The sequence below is a fragment of the Pan troglodytes genome, chromosome 13 (assembly GCF_028858775.2).
Source record: "Pan troglodytes isolate AG18354 chromosome 13, NHGRI_mPanTro3-v2.0_pri, whole genome shotgun sequence".
Classification (NCBI taxonomy): Eukaryota; Metazoa; Chordata; class Mammalia; order Primates; family Hominidae; genus Pan; species Pan troglodytes.
The window spans coordinates 129955653-129980099 of record NC_072411.2 but is presented as its reverse complement, the minus strand read 5'-3'; the positions used below and the strand labels follow the sequence as shown (position 1 = coordinate 129980099).

At 43.4% G+C, this 24447-nt stretch overlaps 2 protein-coding genes across 2 annotated transcripts; one reads left to right on the top strand and one right to left on the bottom strand.

The window, feature by feature from the left end:
- Window positions 1–14661: 14661 nt before the first annotated feature.
- On the bottom strand, window positions 14662–14952 carry SCYGR7 (small cysteine and glycine repeat containing 7). Its single transcript, XM_054678838.1, has one exon. It carries the CDS (start codon window positions 14950–14952, stop codon window positions 14662–14664), a length of 291 nt encoding a protein of 96 aa, XP_054534813.1.
- Window positions 14953–18513: 3561 nt separating this feature from the next.
- Window positions 18514–18879, top strand: LOC129143283 (small cysteine and glycine repeat-containing protein 6-like). The gene has a single exon (XM_054678853.1). It carries the CDS (start codon window positions 18514–18516, stop codon window positions 18877–18879), a length of 366 nt encoding a protein of 121 aa, XP_054534828.1.
- The last annotated feature ends 5568 nt before the right edge of the window (window positions 18880–24447 follow it).

Below are 24447 nucleotides of genomic sequence, written 5' to 3'. Positions count from 1 at the left end.
CAAAAACAGCAGCAGTGACAGCATGACAATGGCTGCCCTCCCCTCTCTGTGGAATGCAGATGTCTGATTTTTCAATTGGCCAAAATCTTCAATGTCTCAGGGTTCCTGTAGGCTGAGAGTGAAGTTATTTGGGGGAAGTATCAGGGGATTCTTGGGCTCAAGTTTGCTCAGGCCATAGGTTTCAGTAAGTAATTCACCCTAATCTTATTCTCTGCAAGTGTTCAGCATTTATTATTATTATTATTATCATTATTTGAGACGGAGTCTCACTCTGTTGCCCAGGCTGGAGTGTAGTGGCGCGATTTCAGCTCTCCATAACCTCCACCTCCCAGATTCAAGTGATTCTCTTGCCTCAATCTCCTGAGTAGCTGGGACCACAGGCACGCAATACCACACCTGGTTAATTTTTGTGTTTAAGTAGAGACACGGTTTCACTATGTAGGCCAGGCTGGTCTTGAACTCCTGACTTCAGGTAATCCACCCGCCTCATCCTCCTAAAGTGCTGGGATTACAGGTGTGAGCCACCTCACCCAGCATGTCTTCAGAATTCTTATAGCTCATGCCCAGAACATCTTTGCTCAGGGAATTAGACCACATCTACAACCATTGCTTAGATTCCCAGGGAAACACAACCTAGATGGGACACCTGCCTCAAAACACGTTCACAACAGAGTTGAGAGTTGTTCCAAAATGCACGCTATGGATAGTAACAGCACTTTCCCAAACACTTCAGAAGGTGCCACACCTAGACATCAGCAGCTGCCTCTACCTCTTTCCTGAGTCCACCTGTTGTCATGTCAGGTTATGGAAATTGACATAGAACATTGAAAAAGAAAAATGGGGAAAATTGAGTGGTTTTTCTCTCCTCTAAATTTTTTTTTCTGAATTTAGAATAATAAATATAAGTTAATTATAAACAATTTTAAAATACAGAAAAACATAAAGGAGAAAATTAATAGTGCCTGTAATAACCACTTTTACCATTTTGTCATATTTTCTTCCATCATTTTCCTATGCCTTTTAAAAATGGAGATGGGGTCTTGCTATGTTATCCAGGCTGGGCTCAAGCTCCTGGGCTCAAGCAATCCTCCTGTCTTGGCCTCCCAAAATGCTGAGATTACAGGCATAAGCCACTTCACATTGCTCCATCATTTTTCTATGTTTTGTTTTTTCCCAATATTTGTATTTTGTAGAATCTTAAACCCACAGAAAATTTGCAAGAATATTATAGTAAAATCCTGTATACCATTTACTTAAGTTAACCAGTAGTTAACATTTTGCCATACATTTCATTTTAGTTCTCTTTCATTTTATTTTATTTTATTTTATTTTATTTTAATTACATTTTTGTAGAGATGGGGTCTGGCTATGTTGCCCATACTGGTCTTGAACTCCTGGCCTCAAACCATCCATCCACTTCAGCCTTCCAAAGCATTGAGATTACAGAAGTGGGCCACTGCACCCAGTCTTCTCTCTCCCATTTGAATGAAAGTAAGTTGAAGAGGAATACTACAAATTTTAGTAAGTGTCTCCCAAAAGGGAGATTCTCCTATAGAACTACAATACTATTATCACACTTGAGAGATTTAAAAGTGGCACGTTTTTATGTAATTTTTAACCAATCTTAAATTTCCCTAATTATCCCAAGAATGTCCTATAATTTGGAATTGCATTTTTAATAATTTTTCATGTTAGATCCAATCAAAGATGTATTTTTATTGAACTTTAATCTAGAACGGTTTTCCAGCATTTTATTTTTGTCCTGGAGAGTTGTTTTGCAAAATAACCCTCAACAGAGATTTGGCTCATTGTTTCCTCGTGGTCAGGTTCTGGTTAAACATTTTTGCAGAAATATTACACAGTTGATGTGTTTTCCTCAGTGCATCACATCAACAAGTGTGTGATTTTAATTGATCCCATTTCTAGTGATATTAAATTTTATCACCCAATTAACATGATGTCCACCAGATTTTGCCATTGCTAATCTACTGTTTTCTTTTCTTTTTTTTTTTAATTATTTTTTTTTTCTTTGAGATGGAGTTTTGCTCTTGTCACTCAGGCTGGAGTGCAATGGCGCCATCTCAGCTCACTGCAACCTCTGCCTCCCAGGTTCAAGTGATTCTCCTGCCTCAGTCTCCCGAGTAGCTGGGATTACAGGCATGTGCCAACACGCCCAGCTAATTTTTATATTTTTAGTAGAGACGGGGTTTCACCATATTGGCTGGGCTGGTCTCAAACTCCCGACCTCAGGTGATCTGACCACCTCGGCCTCCCAGAGTGCTGGTTATACAGGCATGAGCCACAGCACCCGGCCTCTTTTTTCTTTTAATTAACATAGACTATTACCTTGATTTTTTTTTTTTTTTTTTTTTGAAATGGGGTCTTGCTCTGTCGCCCAAGCTAGAGTGCAATAGCGCCATCTGGGCTCAGCCTCCCGTGTAGCTGGGATTACAGGCACGTGCCACGATGCCCGGCTAAATTTTTGTATTTTTAGTAGAGAGAGGGTTTCACCATTTTGGCCAGGCTGATCTTGAATTCCTGACCTCAGGTGATCCGCCCACCTTGGCCTCTCAAAGTACTGGGATTACAGATGTCAGCCATCATGCCTGGCTATTTCCTTGAATTTATATGGCAAAATTAAAAGTACTGTGAATATATAATTTTGTATCCCGGTTTTTAACTTAACATTTAATCATATACAATTACCCTCATTATTAAATATTTGCTTTTCAGAAACTGTTTCTTAATGACCACATAAACGCCAATTATGTATGTAACTTCTGTAAATTACCTCATATTCACCACTAAGCTCCCTAAGCAATTAAACATTTAGCTAACCATCTGGAAAAATAAACCTGATACCAACCACCACCACCACAACAATAACAAAATGACAAGATGGGTTTTTTCGTTCTTTTTTCTTTTTTTTTTGAGACAGGGTGTCAATCTGTCACCCAGGCTAGAGTGACAGTGGCACCATCATAGCTCGCTGCACCCTCAAACTCCTGGGTTCAAACAGTCCTCCTGCCTAATCCTCCCAAGTAGGTAGGATATCAGGCATGAATCACCACACTCAGCTAATTTTTATTTTTATTTTTTTTTTGTAGAGACAGGGTCTCACTGTGTTGCCCAGGCTGGTCTTGAACTCTTGGCCTCAAGCGATCCTCATGCCTCAGCCTCCCAAAGTGCTGACATTACAGTTGGGAGCCACTCTACTCAGTGTTTTTTGTTTTTTGTTTTTTTACTTATTTTGAAATTATAATAGACTTTTGGTTGCAAAAATAGCATAGAGAGGGCCCACGTACTCTTAGTCCAGCTTCTGTCAAGGATAACATCTTACACAACTAGAGTATGACATAAAATGATTTTTTAAGTAAAACCCTTGCATCATGCCATAAAACCCTTGCATCATGCCAAATCTCCATAAATTCCAGGGATTAAGTATTGAAATATAAAAAAGTAAGGCAATAGGGGTAGTATAAAAAATATGGGAGAATAGTATTATATTCCTGGGCTGTGGAATACCTTGCTTAATATGGCACCAATACCAAAAATCATACGCATTGGGGTGATCAGACCCAACACCAGGTCGCGAGGGCAACAAAGTCTAGCGGAGTCAAAGGATTGAGAAAAAGACAGTTTGAGAAGTAAAGTGGGACCAGCAGGCCATCGCGATTGTGGAGGCTGCGAAGGCCCTGAGCTCTAGGAGCCCACGCTATTTATTGGTAATCCAACAAAGAAACCGGCAGTGAGAATGTGGGGGTCAAAAGGGCAGACACATGATCTACAGCTGTGACAGTTTAGTGTTTATATGGACCATGTTCTGCTACTTGAGATAATGCGAATACGATTGATCTAGGAGCCTAGGAGGGCTAGAAGCAAGGAGCCAGCAAGTCTAGACACATTCCAGAGGACATTATTTCAGACATGCAAGCCCTGCCTCAGTTTTTTCCCCAACACTCAGCTTTTTCCCAACAATATGGAAAAAAATTGAGAGATGTGACTTATAAAATGTTTAAATTTCGGACAAAAACAAAGCTTCAAAATTTCTGAAACTGGGGAAAATATATATGCGTATAGGACAAAAGATTAATATCTTTATATGTAAGGAACTTTTATAAATTCACATAGGGAAATATGTAAAGGAAGAATCAGACATTTTAAAAAGAAATACAAATAAGAACTCCTTGAAAAATGAATGATTCCAGGCTGGGCAAGGTGGCTCAGGTCTATAATACCAGCATTTTGGGAGGCCTAGGCAGGCAGATCACTTGAAGTCAGGAGTTCAAGACTAGCCTGATCAACCTGGTGAAACACCACTCTACTAAAAATACAGAAGTTAGCCAGGTGTGGTGGTGGGCACTTGTAGTCCCAGCTACTTGGGAGGCTGAGGCAGGAGAATCGCTTGAACCCGGAGGGCAGAGGTCGCAGTGAGCCAAGATCATGCCACTGCACTGCAGCCTAGGTGACAGAGTGAGACTTCATCTCGAAAAAAAAAGAAAGAAAGAAAAGAAAAGAAAAATGAATGATTCCAGGCCAGGCATGGTGGCTCACGCCTGTAATCCCAACACTTTGGGAGGCCAAGGTGGGTGGATCATTTGAGATCAGGAGTTCGAGGCCAGCCTGAGCAACACAGCGAAACCCCATCTCTAACTAAAAATATAGAAAATTAACCAGATGTGGTAGCATGTGCCTGAAGTCCCAGCTACTTAAGAGGCTGAGGCATGAGAATTGCTTGAATCCAGGAGGCAGAGGTTGCAATGAGCCAGGATTGTGCCTCTATACTCCAGTTTGGGTGAGAGCAAGACTCTGTCTCAAAATAAAAAATAAATAAATAAAATGATTCCAGATTTGGGGCATAAAATGTACGGGATAAGCCTGGAATATCTTGTCACGCCAGAAAACAAGGAAGCTACCAAAGGGTAATGGGTTCATATCAAGACAACAATTTAAGCATCAAAAAGAAAAATGGCTGCAGTGAGCTAAAACACATAAATTTTTTTTAAATCTATGAGTTCATAATAATAGCAAATTTTTAAGAAATCCTCATTGGTCATCTTTGGAAGATGCTAAGAAATTAACACATTATTTTGAAATAGATATTTTTAATGGTAGGAGGAGAATTAGGCATTTATTCTTCTTTTCCTAAATGAACTGTACCTCAGAGTAAGCAAAGAGTTGAGGAGAGGACATTTCTTTTCTTTTCTTTGTTTTTTTTTTTTTTTTTTTTTTTTTTTAGTATTAGAGACAGTGTCTCACTATGTTGCTCATGCTGATCTCAAACTCCTGGCCTCAAGTGATCCTCCCACCTTGGCCTCCCAAGGTGCTGGGATTATAGGTGTGAGCCACCCCACCCAGCCCACATTTCTTTCTATAGAGGTATTCCAACAAATAGATGAGGAAAAAGTAGAATATCAATCACCATTTTGCAACCCAAATGAATTAATGGATGTAGGCAGTGACTAACAGCAGGTGCCGCTATCATTCAAAGACAGACAATTAGAATTACATGCTTCCTGGTGGAGGAACCCAACACCACCCATGAAGCATTCTTGTCCAAAAATAGAAACTGAATCTTAATAAGCCTCTAGATCTAATTACATGGGGATGCAATGATCAAAATTCAAAATTTGACCATGGAAAACTCACAGGAAAAACACACTTCAAGGAGAGAGAAAGAGAGGGAGATGGAGGGGGAACTACAGATTAAGAGTCATTCAGGCCGGGCACGGTGGCTCACGCCTGTAATCCCAACACTTTGGGAGCCCAAGACAGGCAGATCACTTCAGGTCAGGAGTTCAAGACCAGCCTAGCCAACATGGTGAAACCCCATCTCTACTAAAAATACAAAAAATTAGCTGGGCATGGTGGCATACACCTGTAATCTCAGCTATTCGGGAAGCTGAGGCAGGAGAATCACTTGAACCTAGGAGGTGGAGGCTGCAGTGAGTTGATATTGTGCCACTGTACTCCGGCCTGGGTGACAGAGTGAGACTCTGTCTCAAAAAAAAATCAATTAATTAATTAAAAAAATAGAGTAGAGTTGCATTTCCATTGAATTTTCCCAATATCCCTGGGCAATACAGTGAGACCCCATCTCTACAAAAAATTAGCTAGGTGTGGTGGCATGCACCTGCGGTCTCAGCTACTCGAGAGGCTGAGGTGAAAGGATCACCTATCCCAGGAGGTTGAGGCTGTAGTGAGCCATGAGCAAGCAACTGCACTGCTGCCTGGGTGACAGAGCAAGAGTCTGTCTCAAAGAAAAAAAAAATTCCTTCAATAATGATGGCTGGATTCACCTGCATCTTTTTTGCTGGAATTTTATCCCTCTGGTAGTGACCTCTGCACTATGTACTCTCTGAGCTCATCTTTCTCTGAGAGTTTCCTGGGGTGCCAGGTCACACATCTAGGCAGGCAGAGACTACCCGCTACCGCACCACATCACACGCAGCATTGCTCTGCTTCTGGCCTCTTCATCAGGGAGCCTGCTGTCTTCCTGCCATCAGCTCTCAGGGGTCCCAGGTCTGCTGGGCTGACCCAACTCTCCTGGCATCCACTGCTTTCACCCCATTCCAGCTAAGCTCCCCTTCTCTGTTCTCCATCCCAAGAGTGGAACAGGGTCTTCCTTTAGTTCCCTACAACCTTTCAGAACCCAGATCATAATTATTGGCAAGTCTCTAGTAAAGGTTCAAAGACAACCCAAAGTAGTTTAAAATCATGGTCAAATACAACCTCTGGGTGCCTCTTACAAGTATTTAACCTCTATCGCATGCTGCCTGCATTGGGCAGCACCAGCCGGCTCCCTCCTCCCAAGGAATGCCCTCAAGCATCTTTGCTCCCCTTGGAGTCTGGTCAGGAACCACAGTTCAACTGCAATGAAAGGAGGAGGATGCCCCAACCTTTGGGAGGGCTTCACCCCCTTTTCAGTTCCCAGATCTGCCTCAGCTCCAGGTGATGGACAGCTAAAACATCTGCTCCCTTCAGGGTCTCCCACCCCACTCCTACCCACACCAGAGTGGGCTCGCCCCCTGCCCAAGTTCACAGCTGGACAATTACTCAGGACTCAATAAACCAACATTATTACCTCCTGATACTTGGAGTATTTCATTTCAAGCATTGCATGTGTGGGATATGAATATTACTTCTTTGTTGAAATGTGTCAAACTCTGTCCTATTTGTGATTTCAGTCCCTCATTCAGCAGGAGGTTAAAATCAAACTGTGGCATCTTTTGTAGAGACCTGAAGTCAGTACTCCAGAACAGTTGTGAGCATCGGCTTAAATAAAAGCACACACACTCCCCACCCTCCAGGCAAGGAGCCACCTGAGTCTAAGCAGAGAAAAAAACACGTCTATCCTAACGGCTCCATATCAACACGACAGAAATATATTCCAAATTGGCATGACTGAACGGAAACGGTGTCTGCCTCTGCATAAGCAAGGGGCAAATACTTATCTGCCTGTGGACCCAAACCAAAGGAACTGCACCTTGAAGGTAATGGACGTCTCCACATCTGAGAAGAATGAGAAGAATGCTGCTTTCAACTTTTATATAAAACCTCTCCTGCTCTCACCAAAGTTTTACAGGGGACACAATTATAGAAGGGAAGACAGTTAACAACTGAAAATTTACATGTTAGAAACTGAACACTTGAAATTCCCACCAGCAATCCCTACTCACACCCCAAAAAAGCACATGATTTTCTTGCAGATATGCCCTTTATTTTGGGGGATGAGGCAGGGGTTGAGACAGGTCTTGCTCTGTCTCCCAGGCTGGAGTTCAGTGACGCGCTCATAAGTCATTGCAGCCTTGACCTCCCAGGCTCAAGCAATCCTCCCACCTTAGCCTCCTGAGTAGATGGCACCACAAGCGCACACCCACCATGTCTGGCCAACACCTTTTCTAGTTAATCTCAATAAACAGCAACTCCATCCTTTTGGTTGCACAGGCCAAAAAGACGTTGGTGCCACTTTGACTCCTATTTTCCTCTCACACCCTACACTGGATGTATCAGCAAATCCACTTGACATTACCAGAGCTGAATCCTCTCTTGACCTACACCCCTACCCCACAGGTTCAGGCTGCCTCACCCCTACCCAGCAAGAGCTTCCTCAAGATGGCCCAGGTCCTAACTTTGACCCTCCTGTGGTCAATTCTCAAGGCCCTGTTTGGAGTAATCCTTTTATAAAGGAAGGCAGGGGATCCTTCCCAGCTTCCCTGCTTCTCTCACAGTCAAAGCTGGTTTACAGTGACCTAAAATTGTCCCCGAGAAATGCCAACAACACCCTCTCCATTACTTCACTGAACTCGGTACTCCTGACACTCCCATTAAGTGGGTGCTGGTTGAACTGCCTTTTCACTGTTCCCTTCCCACTTTCTGGAATGTTCTTGCCCCAGAAAACTGGATAGTTCACTTCTTCATCACTTTCTAGTCTTTGATGGAATGTCAGGTTCTACCTGAGTCCTATTTGGACCACCCAATTGGAAATTGAAATCCCATCCACCATTCCTTCAATCCCAATCTCTCATACTGTGCTCTATTTTTTTTTATAATGGTTACCACATTTTAACATATGCCATTTTTTTCTTTTTCTTTTTTTAATTTATTATTATTATACTTTAAGTTCTAGGGTACATGTGCACAACGTGTAGGTTTGTTACATATGTATACATCTGCCATGTTGGTGTGCTGCACCCATTAACTCGTCATTTACATTAGGTATATCTCCTAACGCTATCCCTCCCCCAGCCCCCCACCCCACGACAGGCCCCATTGTGTGATGTTCCTCATCCTGTATCCAAGTGTTCTCATTGTTCAATTTCCACCTATGAGTGAGAACATGCGGTGTTTGGTTTTCTGTCCTTGCAACAGTTTGCTCAGAATGATGGTTTCCAGCTTCATCCATGTCCCTACAAGGGACATTAACTCATCCTTTTTTATGGCTGCATAGTATTCCATGGTGTATATGTGCCACATTTTCTTAATCCAGTCTATCATTGATGGACATTTGGGTTGGTTCCAAGTCTTTGCTATCGTGAATAGTGCCGCAATAAACATACGTGTGCATGTGTCTTTATAGCAGCATGATTTATAATCCTTTGGGTATATACCCAGTAATGGGATGGCTGGGTCAAATGGTATTTCTAGTTCTAGATCCTTGAGGAATTGCCACACTTTCTTCCACAATGGTTGAACTAGTTTACAGTCCCACCAACAGTGTAAAAGTGTTCTTATTTCTCCACATCTTCTCCAGCACCTGATGTTATCCTGACTTTTTAATGATCGCCATTCTAACTGGTGTGAGATATCTCATTGTGGTTTTGATTTGCATTTCTCTGATGGCCAGTGATGATGAGCTTTTTTTCATGTGTCTGTTGGCTGCATAAATGTTGTCTTTTGAGAAGCGTCTGTTCATATCCTTTCCCCACTTTTTGATGGGGTTGTTTGATTTTTTCTTGTAAATTTGTTTAAGTTCTTTGTAGATTCTGGGTATTAGCCTTTTGTCAGACGGGTAGATTGCAAACATTTTCTCCCATTCTGTAGGCTGCCTGTTCACTCTGATGGTAGTTTCTTTTGCTGTGCAGAAGCTCTTGAGTTTAATTAGATCCCATTTCTCAATTTTGGCTTTTGTTGCCATTGCTTTTGGTGCTTTAGACATGAAGCCCTTGCCTATGCCTATGTCCTGAATGGTAATGCCTAGGTTTTCTTCTAGGGTTTTTATGGTTTTAGATCTGACATTTAAGTCTTTAATCCATCTTGAATTAATTTTTGTATAAAGTGTAAGGAAAGGATCCAGTTTCAGCTTTCTATATATGGCCAGCCAGTTTTCCAAGCACCATTTATTAAATAGGGAATCCTTTCCCCATTTCTTGTTTTCATCAGGTTTGTCAAAGATCAGATGGTTGTAGATGTGTGGTATTATTTCTGAGGGCTCTGTTCTGTTCCATTGGTCTATATCTCTGTTTTGGTACCAGTACCATGCTGTTTTGGTTACTGTAGCCTTGTAGTGTAGTTTGAAGTCAGGTAGCGTGATACTTCCAGCTTTGTTCTTTTGACTTAGGATTGTCTTGGCAATGCAGGCTCTTTTTTGGTTCCATATGAACTTTAAAGTAGTTTTTCCCAGTTCTATGAAGAAACTCATTGGTAGCTTGATGGGGACGGCATTGAATCCATAAATTACCTTGGGCAGTATGGCCATTTCACAATATTGATTCTTCCTACCCATGAGCATGGAATGTTCTTCTATTTGTTTGTGTCCTCTTTTATTTTGTTGAGCAGTGGTTTGTAATTCTCCTTGAAGAGGTCCTTCACATCCCTTGTAAGTTGGATTCCTAGGTATTTTATTCTCTTTGCAGCAATTGTGAATGGGAGTTCACTCATGATTTGGCTCTCTGTCTGTTATTGGTGTATAAGAATGCTTGTGATTTTTGCACATTGATTTTTTATCCTGAGACTTTGCTGAAGTTGCCTATCAGCTTAAGGAGATTTTGGGCTGAGATGATGGGGTTTTCTAACTATGCAATCATGTCATCTGCAAACAGGGACAATTTGACTTCCTTTTTTCCTAATTGAATACCCTTTATTTCTTTCTCCTGCCTGATTGCCCTGGCCAGAACTTCCAACACTATGTTGAATAGGAGTGGTGAGAGAGGGCATCCCTGTCTTGTGCCAGTTTTCAAAGAGAATGCTTCCAGTTTTTGCCCATTCAGTATGATATTGACTGTGGGTTTGTTATAAATGGCTCTTATTATTTTGAGATATGTCCCATCAATACCTAATTTATTGAGAGTTTTTAGCATGAAGGGCTCTTGAATTTTGTCAAAAGCCTTTTCTGCATCTATTGAGACAATCATGTGGTTTTTGTCTTTGGTTCTGTTTATATGATGGATTACGTGTATTGATCTGCATATGTTGAACCAGCCTTGCATCCCAGGGATGAAGCCCACTTGATCATGGTGGATAAAATTTTTGATGTACTGCTGCATTCAGTTTGCCAGAACATATACCATTTTTTAAGGGGCAGAGGAAACAATGGTTTGTGTGCCCTTTTGGTTCATAGAACACTTTAAACATAGCCTTCTTTATTTAATTTGTTAATTATTTTAATGATGTAACTGTTCAGGACCTTGACAGTATGATCTAACATAAGGCTCCTCCTGCCCAACCTGTCCTCCTGCCCTCCTACACCCAAGGTAGTCCTTGCCCTAAAGCTTGTGTTCAGCTAGGAGTGGTGGCTCACACCTGTAATCCCAACATTTTGGGAGGCAGAGGCAGGAGGATTGCTTGAGCTCAGGAATTTGAGATTGGGCAACATAGCAAGAACTAGTCGCTATTAAACTTAAAAGTTAGCCAGGCGTGGCAGAGCATACTTGTAGTCTCAGCTACTCAGGAGGCTGAGGCAGGAGGATCACTTGAACCTAGGAGATCAAGGCTACAGTGAGCCATAATCGTGACACCACACTACAGCCTGGGCAACAGAATAAGACCCTGTCTCAAAAACAAAAACAGAAAAAGCTTGTGTTTGTTATTCCTTTGCATTTCTTTGGACATGGTTTTACTACATCCACTTACATTCCATTTCTGTTTATTTACTCTCCAGATGATAGGAAGTCCCGTTGTTTCCAGGTTTTTGCTATTTTTGACAGTGCTACTGTGAGCATTCTTGTATGTATCTATAGAATTTACGCACACTTAGGAATGAAATTCCTGAGTCTTGTGGAAATAAATGACAGCCCACCAAATTAGTCCAGGTAAAGGCTATTTAATTATGCTTGCCATAGCAAAGTGATGGTTTGCCACAGCATCCCCTGTGTTTTCGTGGACACTCAAAGGCAGGCGGAGGAGTGGGAAAGCTTTATACCAGAAGAAGGGAAGGTTTCAGGTATGCCCAGATGAGAGACTTTTGGTATGGGACATTGCAGACAGACTAACTGGAAGCAGGGCATCTTATGTGATTCATTAGGAGTGCATATTCGACTCTCTCTAATTGGTCTTATATTGGAAAAAGGGAATAAGAATTAGGGAAACTGCCAGTTATTACTCAAATCCTGGCCATCTGGGGCTTGTTTTCACGTGTCCTACTGTGCCCACCACAGTGTCTGATGCAAAGTTTGTGATTGCCAGATATATGCTGAAACAAATTCATCTACTTTATATTATTACCCGGTTCTTTTGATCCACATATTGATGCTGAAACTGACAGGCAATAACAAGAAATAACCACCAAGTCAGCACTGTAGCCCCTCATCTTTTAGGTCCCTATAGAAACACACTTGAGTCAGGCAAGAAGTGCCCATTTTTCCTTGACTCTTATGAAACTCTCATAACAGCCTCTCTTTGGAAGCATCCGTGGTGTTACTATTTAACACCAGGGGCAGACTTTGAACTTGCCCCTGGACTGGCATCTTCTACGGTTCTTTTCACTGTAGCATTTCTGAAGTATCTACTTTCTGTGGGTGCTTCCAAGAATGGAAGAGAAAGAGAAGAGACCTCTGTGGTCCAGGAGCAAGAATCAGTAAATTACCTTTCTCAGGCCCAGGGTGGCTGCCAACACCACGGAGAAGTCTTCTGTCCCTTTCTCCATCTCTTGCTTTCAACAGGGAACAGAGTTGAGCTCAAAATTCTAATGGATATCTCATTTAAAAAAGGACACTACATTCAGAAGATGGGTTTTTCAACATACACCATATGTGGCTTCACTTTCAGGGGACTTACAGATGTGGTATGAAAGCCACCCCTTGTGAACTCTGTATTTTTTTGTTCTTATAATATTCTTACTTATTTGTGATAGAATATAATTAAAGTAGGGCTAAGCGCAGTGGCTCACGCCTGTAATCCCAAAACTTTGGGAGGCCAAGGCCAACTCACCTGAGGTTGGGAGTTCGAGACCAGCCTGGCCAACAAAGTGAAACCCCATCTCTGCTAAACATACAAAAATTAGCCAGGTGTGGTAGTGGGCACTGGTAATCCCAGCTACTCAGGAGGCAGAGGCGGGAGAATCGCTTGAACCCAGGAGGCGGAGGTGGCAGTCAGCCGAGATCACGCCACTGCACTCCAGCCTGGGCAACAGAGTGAGACTCCATCTCAAAAAAAAAAAGAAAAAATATATATATATACAAAATTAAAGTGGATATAGTGCCTTAGTAGGTCACAACTTTTACTAATAGATTTATTCCAGTATGGCCACATTAGTATTTTGTGACCATAATCTACCAGAAAGACAATTAACTAGTACTGATGATGAATTTTTTTAATTTCATTGAACTGTAATTAAATTTTAGTCTGTTAATAGAACCAAAACCAAAATAACCAAGACCTAAATAGCTTTAGGTATTGAATTTCATCTGGCTATAGATGCTGAGGTTAAACTCTGTCAGAAAATTTGAATCTAAGGGTAGAGAGAAAGTGATGAAATAAGATCTCATTGATAGTTTTCTGAATCTTTTTTCTAATTCAGATAGAAGCCAACAAACTTTTACCACTGTGTGAAAACCTATTAGGAACAGATTATTCATGATTTCTTCTCTTTTCTTTTCTTTTTTTTTTTTTTTTTTTTTGACAGAGTCTCACTCTGTTGCCCAGGCTGGAGTGCAGCGGTATGATCTCAGCTCACTGCAACCCTCACCTCCCAGGTTCAAAGTGATTCTCCTGCCTCAGTCTCCCAAGCAGCTGGGACCACAGGCGCACACCACCACACCCAGCTAATTTTTTGTATTTTTAGTAGAGATGGGTTTCACCATGTTGACCAGGCTGGTCTCGAAATCCTGGCCTTAAGAGTCACCCACCTCAGCCTCCCAAAGTGCTGGAATTACAGGTGTGAGCCACTGCACCCAGTTTATTAGTGATTATTCTTTTCTTTTCTTTTCTTTTCTTTTTTTTTTTTTTTTTGAGATGGAGTCTCGCTTTGTCACACAGGCTGGAGTGCAGTGGTGCCATCTCAGCTCACTGCAACCTCCACCTCCCGGGTTCAAGTGATTTTCCTGCCTCAGCCTCGCAAGTAGCTGGGACTACAGGCACCCATCACCACACCTGGCTAATTTTTGTATTTTTAGTAAAGACGGGTTTCACCATATTGGTCAGGCTGGTCTCGAACTCCTGAACTCCGCCCGCCTCGGCCTCCCAAAGTGCTTTAATTACAGGCGTGAGCCACCGCACCCAGTCTGTTAGTTATTATTCTAAAGCCATCACAAACAAACATACGGAGTGTTAGTTTTCTGGATTTCATCGCATCTTTCCTTTAGACACATTAGAAGAACGAAAGAAAGAAGGAGATGTCCATGAATCTTTAATGCCAATTTTATGTGGTTAATTGGGAAAATATTGTCTCAGGTTTACAGAAACAGAAAGCAGGAGCAGACATGCAGGATACAGAAACTACAGAAAGGAGGGAAAAGGAATAGAAACAAACATTTCAACAGTAAAATTTCAAGAAAACAGCATTAAAAATATCCCTCTGTTTTTTTGGGCTCATACTTTGATTGGTGATTGATAGAGAAGGTTTGTGTTGGTGGTTTTCACGTGCAGGCAGGATCTCAGAGACCAGGGAATGTGGATAAAACTTCTTGTGACTTTCAAATCAGAGAAGCCTGGCAGGAGGGAGAGAAAATTTACCAACAGGACAGTTCGTTACCTGCAGCATCTTCCCAGAGGCCGGGGACCCGCCTAGCAGCAGCATTGCTTCTGGCAGCAGCCTTTCTGCTGGCAACAGCCCTTCCCACAGCCATAGCGACATGAGTTGCAGGTGCGGCGGCAGCAACAGATCACGGGTGTGCTGCAGCAGCCCCCACAGCAGCCGCGGCAGCAGGGGCAGCAGCTGGAGCAGCAGCCCACCCGGTAGTACCTGCAGGTGGTGCAGCTGCCACAGCCACCACCACAGCCACCACCGCAGCCACCACCGCAGCCACCACAGCCACCACTGCAGCCACCACAACTTCCACAACCACAGCAACCCATGGTGTCAGTAAAGAGGACTCAGGTGAAGTGAGGAAGGAGGACTTGAGAGGTGAGGAGGTCTGATGCCTCCTTCTGCTGGGGGAGGCCCTTATGTACCAACTCTGGGAAGAGGAGAGGGAAGACACATGACCACTTCCTAGTTATTGTTTGGGTCAACTGTCATGGGAGAATCTCATAATATATTATTTACTGCCCTTTGGAATGGGAGCTAGGTTTATGAGATTACTTGTTTTGTTTATTTTCTGAGTCGAATGTCGTAAAAATTCCAGTAAGACCTCCTGATAGCCATGGGAAAGGGGGTATTATCAACAGTTTTGGACACACTCAGAAAGCCCATATAGTACAACAGCAATGCTTGAATGGATGGTCCAACGTTCGAACAATGAATAAACATTATCAGGAGGCTATTCCTGTATAGTGCCCAGAAATTCTCTTACCAAAGACTGGAGAAATGACAGGTGTCTCAGGCACATATGTCATTGCCAACTGCAGAAGCAGCGGGATACTCTCACTGGAGATTGTCCCCCTGAGAATGGAAGATTTTGCTCCCCACCACACAGTTATAAAGCCTGGCTCTATGTTTCATTATTCAGTATATTTAACATTGTGTTGGCCAGGTGTGGTGGCTCATGCCTGTAATCCCAGCATTTTGGGAGACCAAGGCGGGTGGATCACCTGAGGTCAGGAGTTCGAGACCAGCCTGGCCAACATGGTGAAACCCCATCTCTACTAAAAAAATTACAGAAAGTTAGCTGGGCATGGTGGTGCATACCTGTAGTCCCAGCTACTTTGGAGGCTGAGGCAGGAGAATCACTTGAACCTGGGAGGCGGAGGTTGCAGCGAGCCAAGATTGCACCACTATACTCCAGCCTGGGTGACGGAGTGAGACTCTGGCTCAAAAAATAAACAAATAAATAAAATAACATTGTGTGATTGCTTATAAAGCACAAGTAAACCTTCACAATGATACATCTTTTTTGATACAATTCACATGGCATTTAAAATAAGAAAGCATTTTGTAATTAGAATAAAGAATAAGTTTGGGGGCTTGAAAAGTTTTATCAATTACTGTCCAAGAGGAAAATCTACATGAAACATTATATGGCTGACAATGGCAAATAGATCAAGAGAAATAAAAGCAAAAAGTTAAAAAAATAAAAGAGAGAGAGAGAATTAAATCCAATGCTTTAGAAAAATAAAAGACTGCTTCAGGAAATGTAATTATATAGACTACTTGAGTTGCGCGAGCAATATTTATATTATAATAATCAAGTTACCATTGGTTATAGATATTACAAAAACTAGTAATACAAATATATTAGGAGTGACACAAGAGAGTTAAATCCCCATCCATCTTAACAGAAACTAACACTGGCAATTAAGAAATAAGGGAATTAGCTGGGCAGGGTGGCTCACGCCTGTAATCCCAGCACTTTGGGAGGCCGAGGTGGGCGGATCACGAGGTCAGGGGATCGAGACCATCCTGGCTAACACGGTGAAACCCCGTCTCTACTGAAAATACAAAAAATTAGCCAGGCATGGTGGCGGGCGCCTGTAGTCCCAGCTACTCGGGAGGCTGAGGCAGGAGAATGGCGTGAACCCGGGAGACAGAGCTTGCAGTGAGCCAAGATCGTGCCACTGCACTCCAGCCTGGGTGACAGAGTGAGACTCTGTCTCAAAAACAAAACAAAACAAAACAAAAAAAACAAGCAAAAATGTCTTCGGATGTTGCTAAGTGTCTCCTGGGGGCAAAATTGCCCCTCATTGAGATCCACTGCTCTACAGAAATCCTCACATCATAGCACTCTGGAAAAGGATGCCAGTTTAGGAATAGCCTTTGAAGGCTGCAAAAGGACTTTACATGAAGTTCTTCTTTTCTTTTAATTTTTTGGAGACAATTCCTAGGACATACGATTCTTTTTTTCTTCTTTGAGACCAAGTCTCATTCTGTTGCCCAGGCTGTCGAACCTCTGCCTCCCGGATTCAAGCCATTCTCGTGCCTCAGCCTTCCGCATAGCTGGGACTGCAGACATGAGCCACCACCTGGTTAATTTTTGTATTTTTTGTAGAGACAGGGTTTCACCATGTTAGCCAGGCTGGTCTCAAACTCCTGACCTCAGGTGATCTGCCTGCCTCAGCTTCCCAAAGTGCCGGGATTACAGGCATGAGCTACCACACCCGGCAGGACATACGATTCTGAAGGGGCTAAGTACCCAGGGTGGTGAAAGAAGACAAGAGTGAGCCTTGATGAAAACTATGGACTTTGGGTGATTATGATGTCTCACTGTAGGTTCGTTCACCAGTTTTAACAAATGTACCACCCTGGCATGGGATGTCAGTAGTGAAGGAGATTGTGTTGGGGAGGACAGGGAATATATGGGAACTCTGTACTTTTAGCTCAATTATTATTATTATTATATTGCTATTATTTTTTGAGCAAGAGTCTCACTCTGTCACCCAGGCTGGAGTGCAGTGGCTCGATCTCGGCTCACTGCAGCCTCCGTCTGTCGAGTTCAAGCAATTCTCTTGCCTCATCCTCCCAAGTAGCTGGGACTACAGGTGCCCACTACCACGCCCAGCTAATTTTTGTATTTTTTAGTAGAGATGGGGTTTCACCATGTTGACCAGGCTGGCCTGGAACTCCTGACCTCAAGTGATCCACCCACCTCAGCCTCCCAAAGTGCTGGGATTACAGGTGTGAGCCACTGCACCCGGCCCTCAGCTCAATTTAGATGTGAACCAAAAATTGCTCTAAAAAATAAGGTCTTTTAAAAGTTTATGCATTATTTACCCTAAGCTAAGGAAACTGGGTCACATAGGGATCATGGCTTTTTTAGGGACATGAAACCAGCTGGTGGCAGAGGCTCTTAGCTACCTCATCCACTAATCCATGAGTATAGGACAAGAGGGGAACATGAGCCAGTGTGGGAAGCTCACTTTGAAATACACCGTGACCATCAACCCAAGATGGGTATCTTTCTCATATTTTGACTTGTGAATTAACAGCAAAAGTAAGTCTGAAAACAGGTGAGAAAACCTTCTGAGATGTTAGCCAAGGGACCTTATGACATGTGAAGCTTTGAGTGTTTCCTTCATGAGGGATCTCACCTTCTCTTGCATTCTGCAGACAGCACCTGAAAACAGAAAAGCCTTCCTTTAGAGGAGGGGGAAACCAAGGGAAAGATCCTCTCGGCACCAAGGGATCCTGATTAATGGAAGATAGGAGACGGGCTTTCATCAAATGAGACTCATAGATCACACTTGAAAACTGCTACGTTAAAACAAGACTAAATATTTAAGAAACAATTAGAAGCATAACTTGAGGAAGAAGTAAATGTGAAAATAAGCAATTCTATGAAGTCAGAGGTGTTCAATGAGGAAATACACTCAGGGTCTTGTGAAATTCCTCCAGGGAAGCCGGAGGAAACAAGGAAGTGGCCACCTGCCACATGTGAGGCCTGGAAGGGGTATTTAAGAGCCCCTGAAGCAAAGAACATCAGACCTCCTCACCTCTGCTGAGTCCTTCCTCGTCACTTCACCTGAGTCCTCTCTACTGACACCATGGGTTGCTGTGGGTGTGGTGGCTGCAGTGGTAGCTGCGGTGGCTGCGGTGATGGCTGCAGTGGTGGCTGTGGTGGTGGCTGCAGTGGTGGCTGTGGTGGTGGCTGTGGCAGCTACACCACCTGCAGGTGCTACCGGGTGGGCTGCTGCTCCAGCTGCTGCCCCTGCTGCCGCGGCTGCTGTGGGGGCTGCTGCAGCACGCCCGTGATCTGTTGCTGCCGCCGCACCTGCAGCTCATGTGGCAGTGGCTGTGGCTGTGGGAAGGGCTATTACCAGCAGAAGGGCTGCTGTCAGCAGAAGGGCTGCTGTCAGCAGAAGTGCTGCTGCAAGAAGCAATGCTGCTGCAAGAAGCAATGCTGCTGCTAGGCGGGCCAGCCTGGCTCTACCTCTAGCCTAAGAAACGCTGAGGCTTTGCTCACAGAATTTGGTGAAACTTTCCTTCACCCTTCCTTTCTGCTTCTGTCCTGCCTCATCTACCTGGATGCGTTGGAACTGCTCATGCTGTCCCTTGTAGTCTGAAGTGTCAGGATTGTTTTTCCTCCTTTGTGGTGGTATGACTACTTCAATTCCTTCTCCCTGTATCTTCCAAGGCTTAGCATTATGCTATTATGCTATTGTGCTATTATGCTATTATTCTCCGTCATTTTTGTAATCTTGTTTTCTTTTGGAAAAAAAGATAAAAGATTAGCATATATTATCAATGTAAAGGGTGGAAGCACAGCCACCCATGTCAAAAATATATTTGTATTCTGAGCTTAACAAAATAAAATCGTGAGAACTAATATTTCATTTTTTTGAAAAAAATTCTTATGATGGATTTATTGTTGTTTCATATTGCACATTCACTAACTTCTTTCCTGTTTCTGTGTCCCTGTTTTAAAAAAAAAGGCTACTCTTCCTTAATAAAAATAATAATCTCTCCATATTCTCAGGCATCTCTCTATTCTGTAAGATGTACACCTTGCATTGGTGAGGCCAACAAAGCAAAAGACAACGGGTGATATGTAAAAATTTGGGATGGGTTTCAGTTAGTGGATGCCAGGACCCATACTATGCTGTAGCAGATTTTACAATAAAGATAAAAAATTGGGAGTAAATTCCAACCTTTGGTCATCAGTGTCACTGACAGAAATTCCTGTGCTCATCTACACATCTTCCCAGGATGTGGGTCCGTGTTGGGGTCAATGCAGTTTCCCCTTCACCCTCCAAAGGTTCACTGAAAATCAACTCACAAAAAAGGTACATTCATTAGAGAAAAGGCATACACCCAGAACTTTAGGAGGCTGAGGCTGGTGGATGACTTGAGGCCAGGAGTTTGAAACCATCCTGGCCAACACTGTGAAACCTCATCTCTACTAAAAATACAAAAATTAGCTTGAACTGGGAGGCGGAGGTTGCAGTGAGCTGAGATGGCATCACTGCACTCCACCCTGGGCGATTAAAAAAGAAAAAAAAGGTAAAGGCATAGAAATATATTAATGTTTGCACAGGGAGAATCACAGAGTGTACCCACCTCCCAACAGGGTTCAGAAGCTTATATACTGTGGGGGAAAGAAAGATAGATCAGATTGTTACCGTGCCTGTGTAGAAAAAGGAAGACATAAGAAACTGCATTTTGTTCTGTACTAAGAAAAATTATTCTGCCTTGAGGTGCTGTTAATCTGTAACCCTAACTCCAACTCTGTGCTCGCAGAAACATGTGCTGTACTGACTCAAGGTTTAATGGATTTAGGGCTGTGCAGGACGTGCTTTGGTAAAAATGTGTTTGCAGGCAGTATGCTTGGTAAAAGTCATCGCCATTCTCCAGTCTCGAGTACCCAGGGACACCATGCACTGCGGAAGGCCGCAGGGACCTCTGCCCAAGAAAGCCTGGGTATGGTCCAAGGTTTTCCCCACTGAGACAGCCTGAGATATGGCCTCGTGGGAAGGGAAAGACCTGACCATCCCCCAGCCCGACATCCATAAAGGGTCTGTGCTGAGGAGAATTAGTGAAAGGAAGGCCTCTGTGCGGTTGAGATATGAGGAAGGCATCTGTCTCCTGCTCATCCCTGGGAATGGAATGTCTCGGTGTAAAACCCGATTGTACATTCTATTTACTGACATAAGAGAAAACGCCTTATGGCTGGAGATGAGACATGCTGTCGGCAATACTGCTCTTTACTGCACTGAGATGTTTGTGTAAAGTCAAACATAAATCTGGCCTACGTGCACATCGAGGCACAGCACCTTTCCTTAAACTTATTTATGACACAGAGTCCTTGGCTCATGTTTTCCTGCTGACCCTCTCCCCACCATTACCCCATAGTCCTGCCATATCCCCCTCGCCGAGATGGTAGAGATAGTGATCAATAAATACTGAGGGAACTCAGAGACCGGTGCCGGCGCAGGTCCTCCGTATGCTGAGCGCCGGTCCCCTGGGCCCAGTGTTCTTTCTCTATACTTTGTCTCTGTGTCGTATTTCTTTTCTCAGTCTCTCGTCCCACCAAGAGATGAACGAGAAATACCCACAGGTGTGGAGAGGCTGGCCCCCTTCAATCTACCAGCCTGGCTAAACACATTATGGGAGGAGGAAGAAGAGGAATTCTGCTGAAGGACAATAAGGGATCAGGTACTGAGATTAATTTGTAAGTAGTTCTCTTTGACTGTGAGAGGGTCTATTCAAGTGTGGTTACATTCTTACTCTTACAAGGAGGGGAAGAAAAAACCATAGTTCCCCTTGGTGGGTCTAGATCTTAGGCAGACAGAAGACTTCAGCTTCTTCGGAAGAGACCTTGTCGGGGAGATCAGACAGACCCTTAGGCTTCTGCAGTTCGGTATCTCAAGGCACTGTATTTTGTGTTATCGGTTTATGAGCTCCAACATCTGCAACTGATTTATGATTGGGAGTGTTGGATGGTCCCAGTATGGCAGGTCACAGCTTCACTCCAACTCTCCATGTGTTTTTTACTCATTCACTCAGCAAATATGCGGCTGCTCTATTAGGCCAGTTATCCAGCCAAGATAGAAATCTAAAGATAAGGCCAGGTGCGGTGGCTCACACCTATAATCCCAGCACTTTGGGAGATCGAGGCAGGCAGATCACCTGAGATCAGGAGTTTGAGACTAGCCTGACTAACATGGTGAAACCCTGTCTCTACTAAAAATACAAAAATTAGCTGGCCGTAGTGGCAGGTGCCTGTAATCCCAGCTACTCGGGAGGCTGAGGCAGGAGAATCCCCTGAACCCAGGAGGCAGAGGTTGCAGTGAGCCAAGATCGACCCATTGCAATACAGCCTGGGCAACAGAGTGAGACTCCATCTCAAAAAAAAAAAAAAAAAAAAAAAAATCTAAACAAATATTTGCCTTCAAAGAGTTAACATTTAAGAGTGAAACAGATAAATTAGCCTACTTGCAGTAATCCTAATGTGAGATTTTCTTTGCCTGGCCACCTTTTCTCCACTCCTATATCAACTATTCAAATAGACTTTTTTTTTTTTTTTTTTTTTGAGACAGGGTCTCACTCTGTCACCCAGGCTGGAGTGCAGTGGCGTGATCTCGGCTCACTGCAACCTCCACCTCCTGGGTTCAAGCGATTCTTCTGCCTCAGCCTCCCAAGCAGCTGGGATTACAGGGGTGTGCCGCCACGCCTGGCTAATTTTTGCATTTTTCGTAGAGATGGGGTTTCACCATGTTGGCCAGGCTAGTCTCGAACTCCTGACCTCAGGTGATCTACTCACCTAGGATTACAGGCGTGAGCTACCATGCCTGGCCTTGTATAGGTTTTCGTGGACATAATTGCAGCCACATTTTTTAGTAACAGTGCAAGAGGAAGTATAATAGGGAGGTACACAGTGTTGAGCAACTCCCTAATACACTATGGCTCCCTCTCCTACTGTTCTCATTCAGCCTCCCTGTAGGTTCTTTCCCAAGATGGAGCCCCAAGCCTCAGGCTTAGTCCTCTGCTCCAGCCTCTTCTCGGTGGGATCCACGGCACTTACCACTTTCTAACACACTATAAAATTCACTAACTCATCATGTTTACTATTTATGTTCCCTCTATATACCCCATCCCAAGCTAGAATGTAAATTACAAGGCAGAGATTTTTAGCTTTGTTCACGAATGTATCCCAAGCACCTAGGACAGTGTCTGGCACATAGTAGTTACTCAATAAATAACTTCTTAATGAACAAATGATTTTTTTTTTCTTTTTTGTGTGTGGGTTTATTTGAGACAGGGTCTGGCTCTGTCACTCAGGCTGGAGTGCAATGGTGTGATCTCAGCTCATTGCAACCTCCACCTCTTTAGGCTCAAGCCAATCTCCCACTTCAGCCTCCCAAGTAGCTGGGACTACAGACGCATGCTACCACGTCTGGGTAAGTTTTGTATTTTTGTAGAGACAGGGTCTCACTGTGTTGCCCAGGCTGGTCTTGAACTCCTGGGCTCAAGCGATGCACCCACCTCGGCTCCCCAAAGTGCTATATTACAGGCATTAGCCACTGTGCCCAGTCAGAATAAATGATTTTAAAACAATTTTGTATTATGGAAAATAAACATATACAAAAATGGAAAATAGTGCAATCAGTTTCTGAGAACTACTGCCCAAGTCAACAATAATCAACACACAGCCAATCTTTTGTCATCTATGACCCCATCCACACCCTTCTCCCCACACAATCATATGGGATCAAACTCAAATGTCATGTCATGTAATCTGCAAATGTGTCATTTATGTTTCTATGCATGAATGAATTCCTCAATATCTCTCTCTGATTTAGACTGTGGCTATGACATATTAGAGAATCAGAGTAAATTTCTCAAGGTCCAATTTGAACTCATTTTCTTCAAGAGGTGTGAAGGAAATCATGACACCTTCAGCCTTTAAGAAAATTTCACAATATTCTTTGGGAGGACCCAGCAATTTGCAAGGTTGCACAATGAGCAGGGCACTCCTACACCTAAGGTTCAGCTCAGGACTTTTCACAAATCATAGGAAGATGAAAATAGAAAACCCAGAGTAGTAGGACAGAGAACCAAGACAGCTTGGGGTCTTTTAATCCATTTCACTTCCGCTGGTAGCCCTTAGAAGCCACGCAGTGTTTATCTTTAGGGAGGGTTTTTCAAGTCCACCAAGAGATGAACAGAAATAAAAATATTTTTTCCATTTTAACAGATAAGAACCTTGTAATGCTTTAAAAAAAATCCTCTGTTTAATAAGAAGTTTCACTTTAATATATAAACTCTTTGCAGGCTAAGCGTAGTGGCTCATGCCTGTAATCCCAACACTTTGGGAGGGCAAGGCAGGAGGATCCTTTGAGCCCAGGAGTTCAAGACCAGCCTGGGCAAGATAGTGAGACTCTGTCTCTACAAAAAAAAAAACAAAAAAAATAATGTGACGTGGTGGCACCCACCTGCAAGCCCAGCTACTTGGGAGGCTGAGGCAGGAGGATCACTGAGCCTGGGAGATCGAGGTTGCAGTGAGCTGGGGTTGCACCACTGCACTCCAGCCTGGGAGATAAAGTGAGACCTTGTCAAAAAAAAAAAAAAAAAAAGAAAGAAAGAAAGAAAGAAAGAAAGAAAAGAAAGAGAGAAAAGAAAAGAAAAGAGGCCAGGTGGCCGGGTGCTGTGGCTCACACCTGTAATCCTAGCACTTTGGGAGGCTGAGGCGGGTGGATCACCTGAGGTCAGGAGTTTGAGACCAGCCTGGGCAACATGGTGAAACCCCATCTCTACTAAAAATACAAAAATTAGCTGGGCGTGGTGATGGGCGCCTGTAATCCCAGCTGCTAAGGAGGCTGAGGCAGAAGAATTGCTGGAACCCGGGAGGTGGAGGTTGCAGTGAGCCGAGATCGTGCCATTGCACTCCAGCCCGGGGCCAACAACAGCGAGGCTCCATCTCAAAAAAAAAAAAAGAAAGAAAGAAAGAAAGAAAAAAGACCAGGCGCGGTGGCTCACGC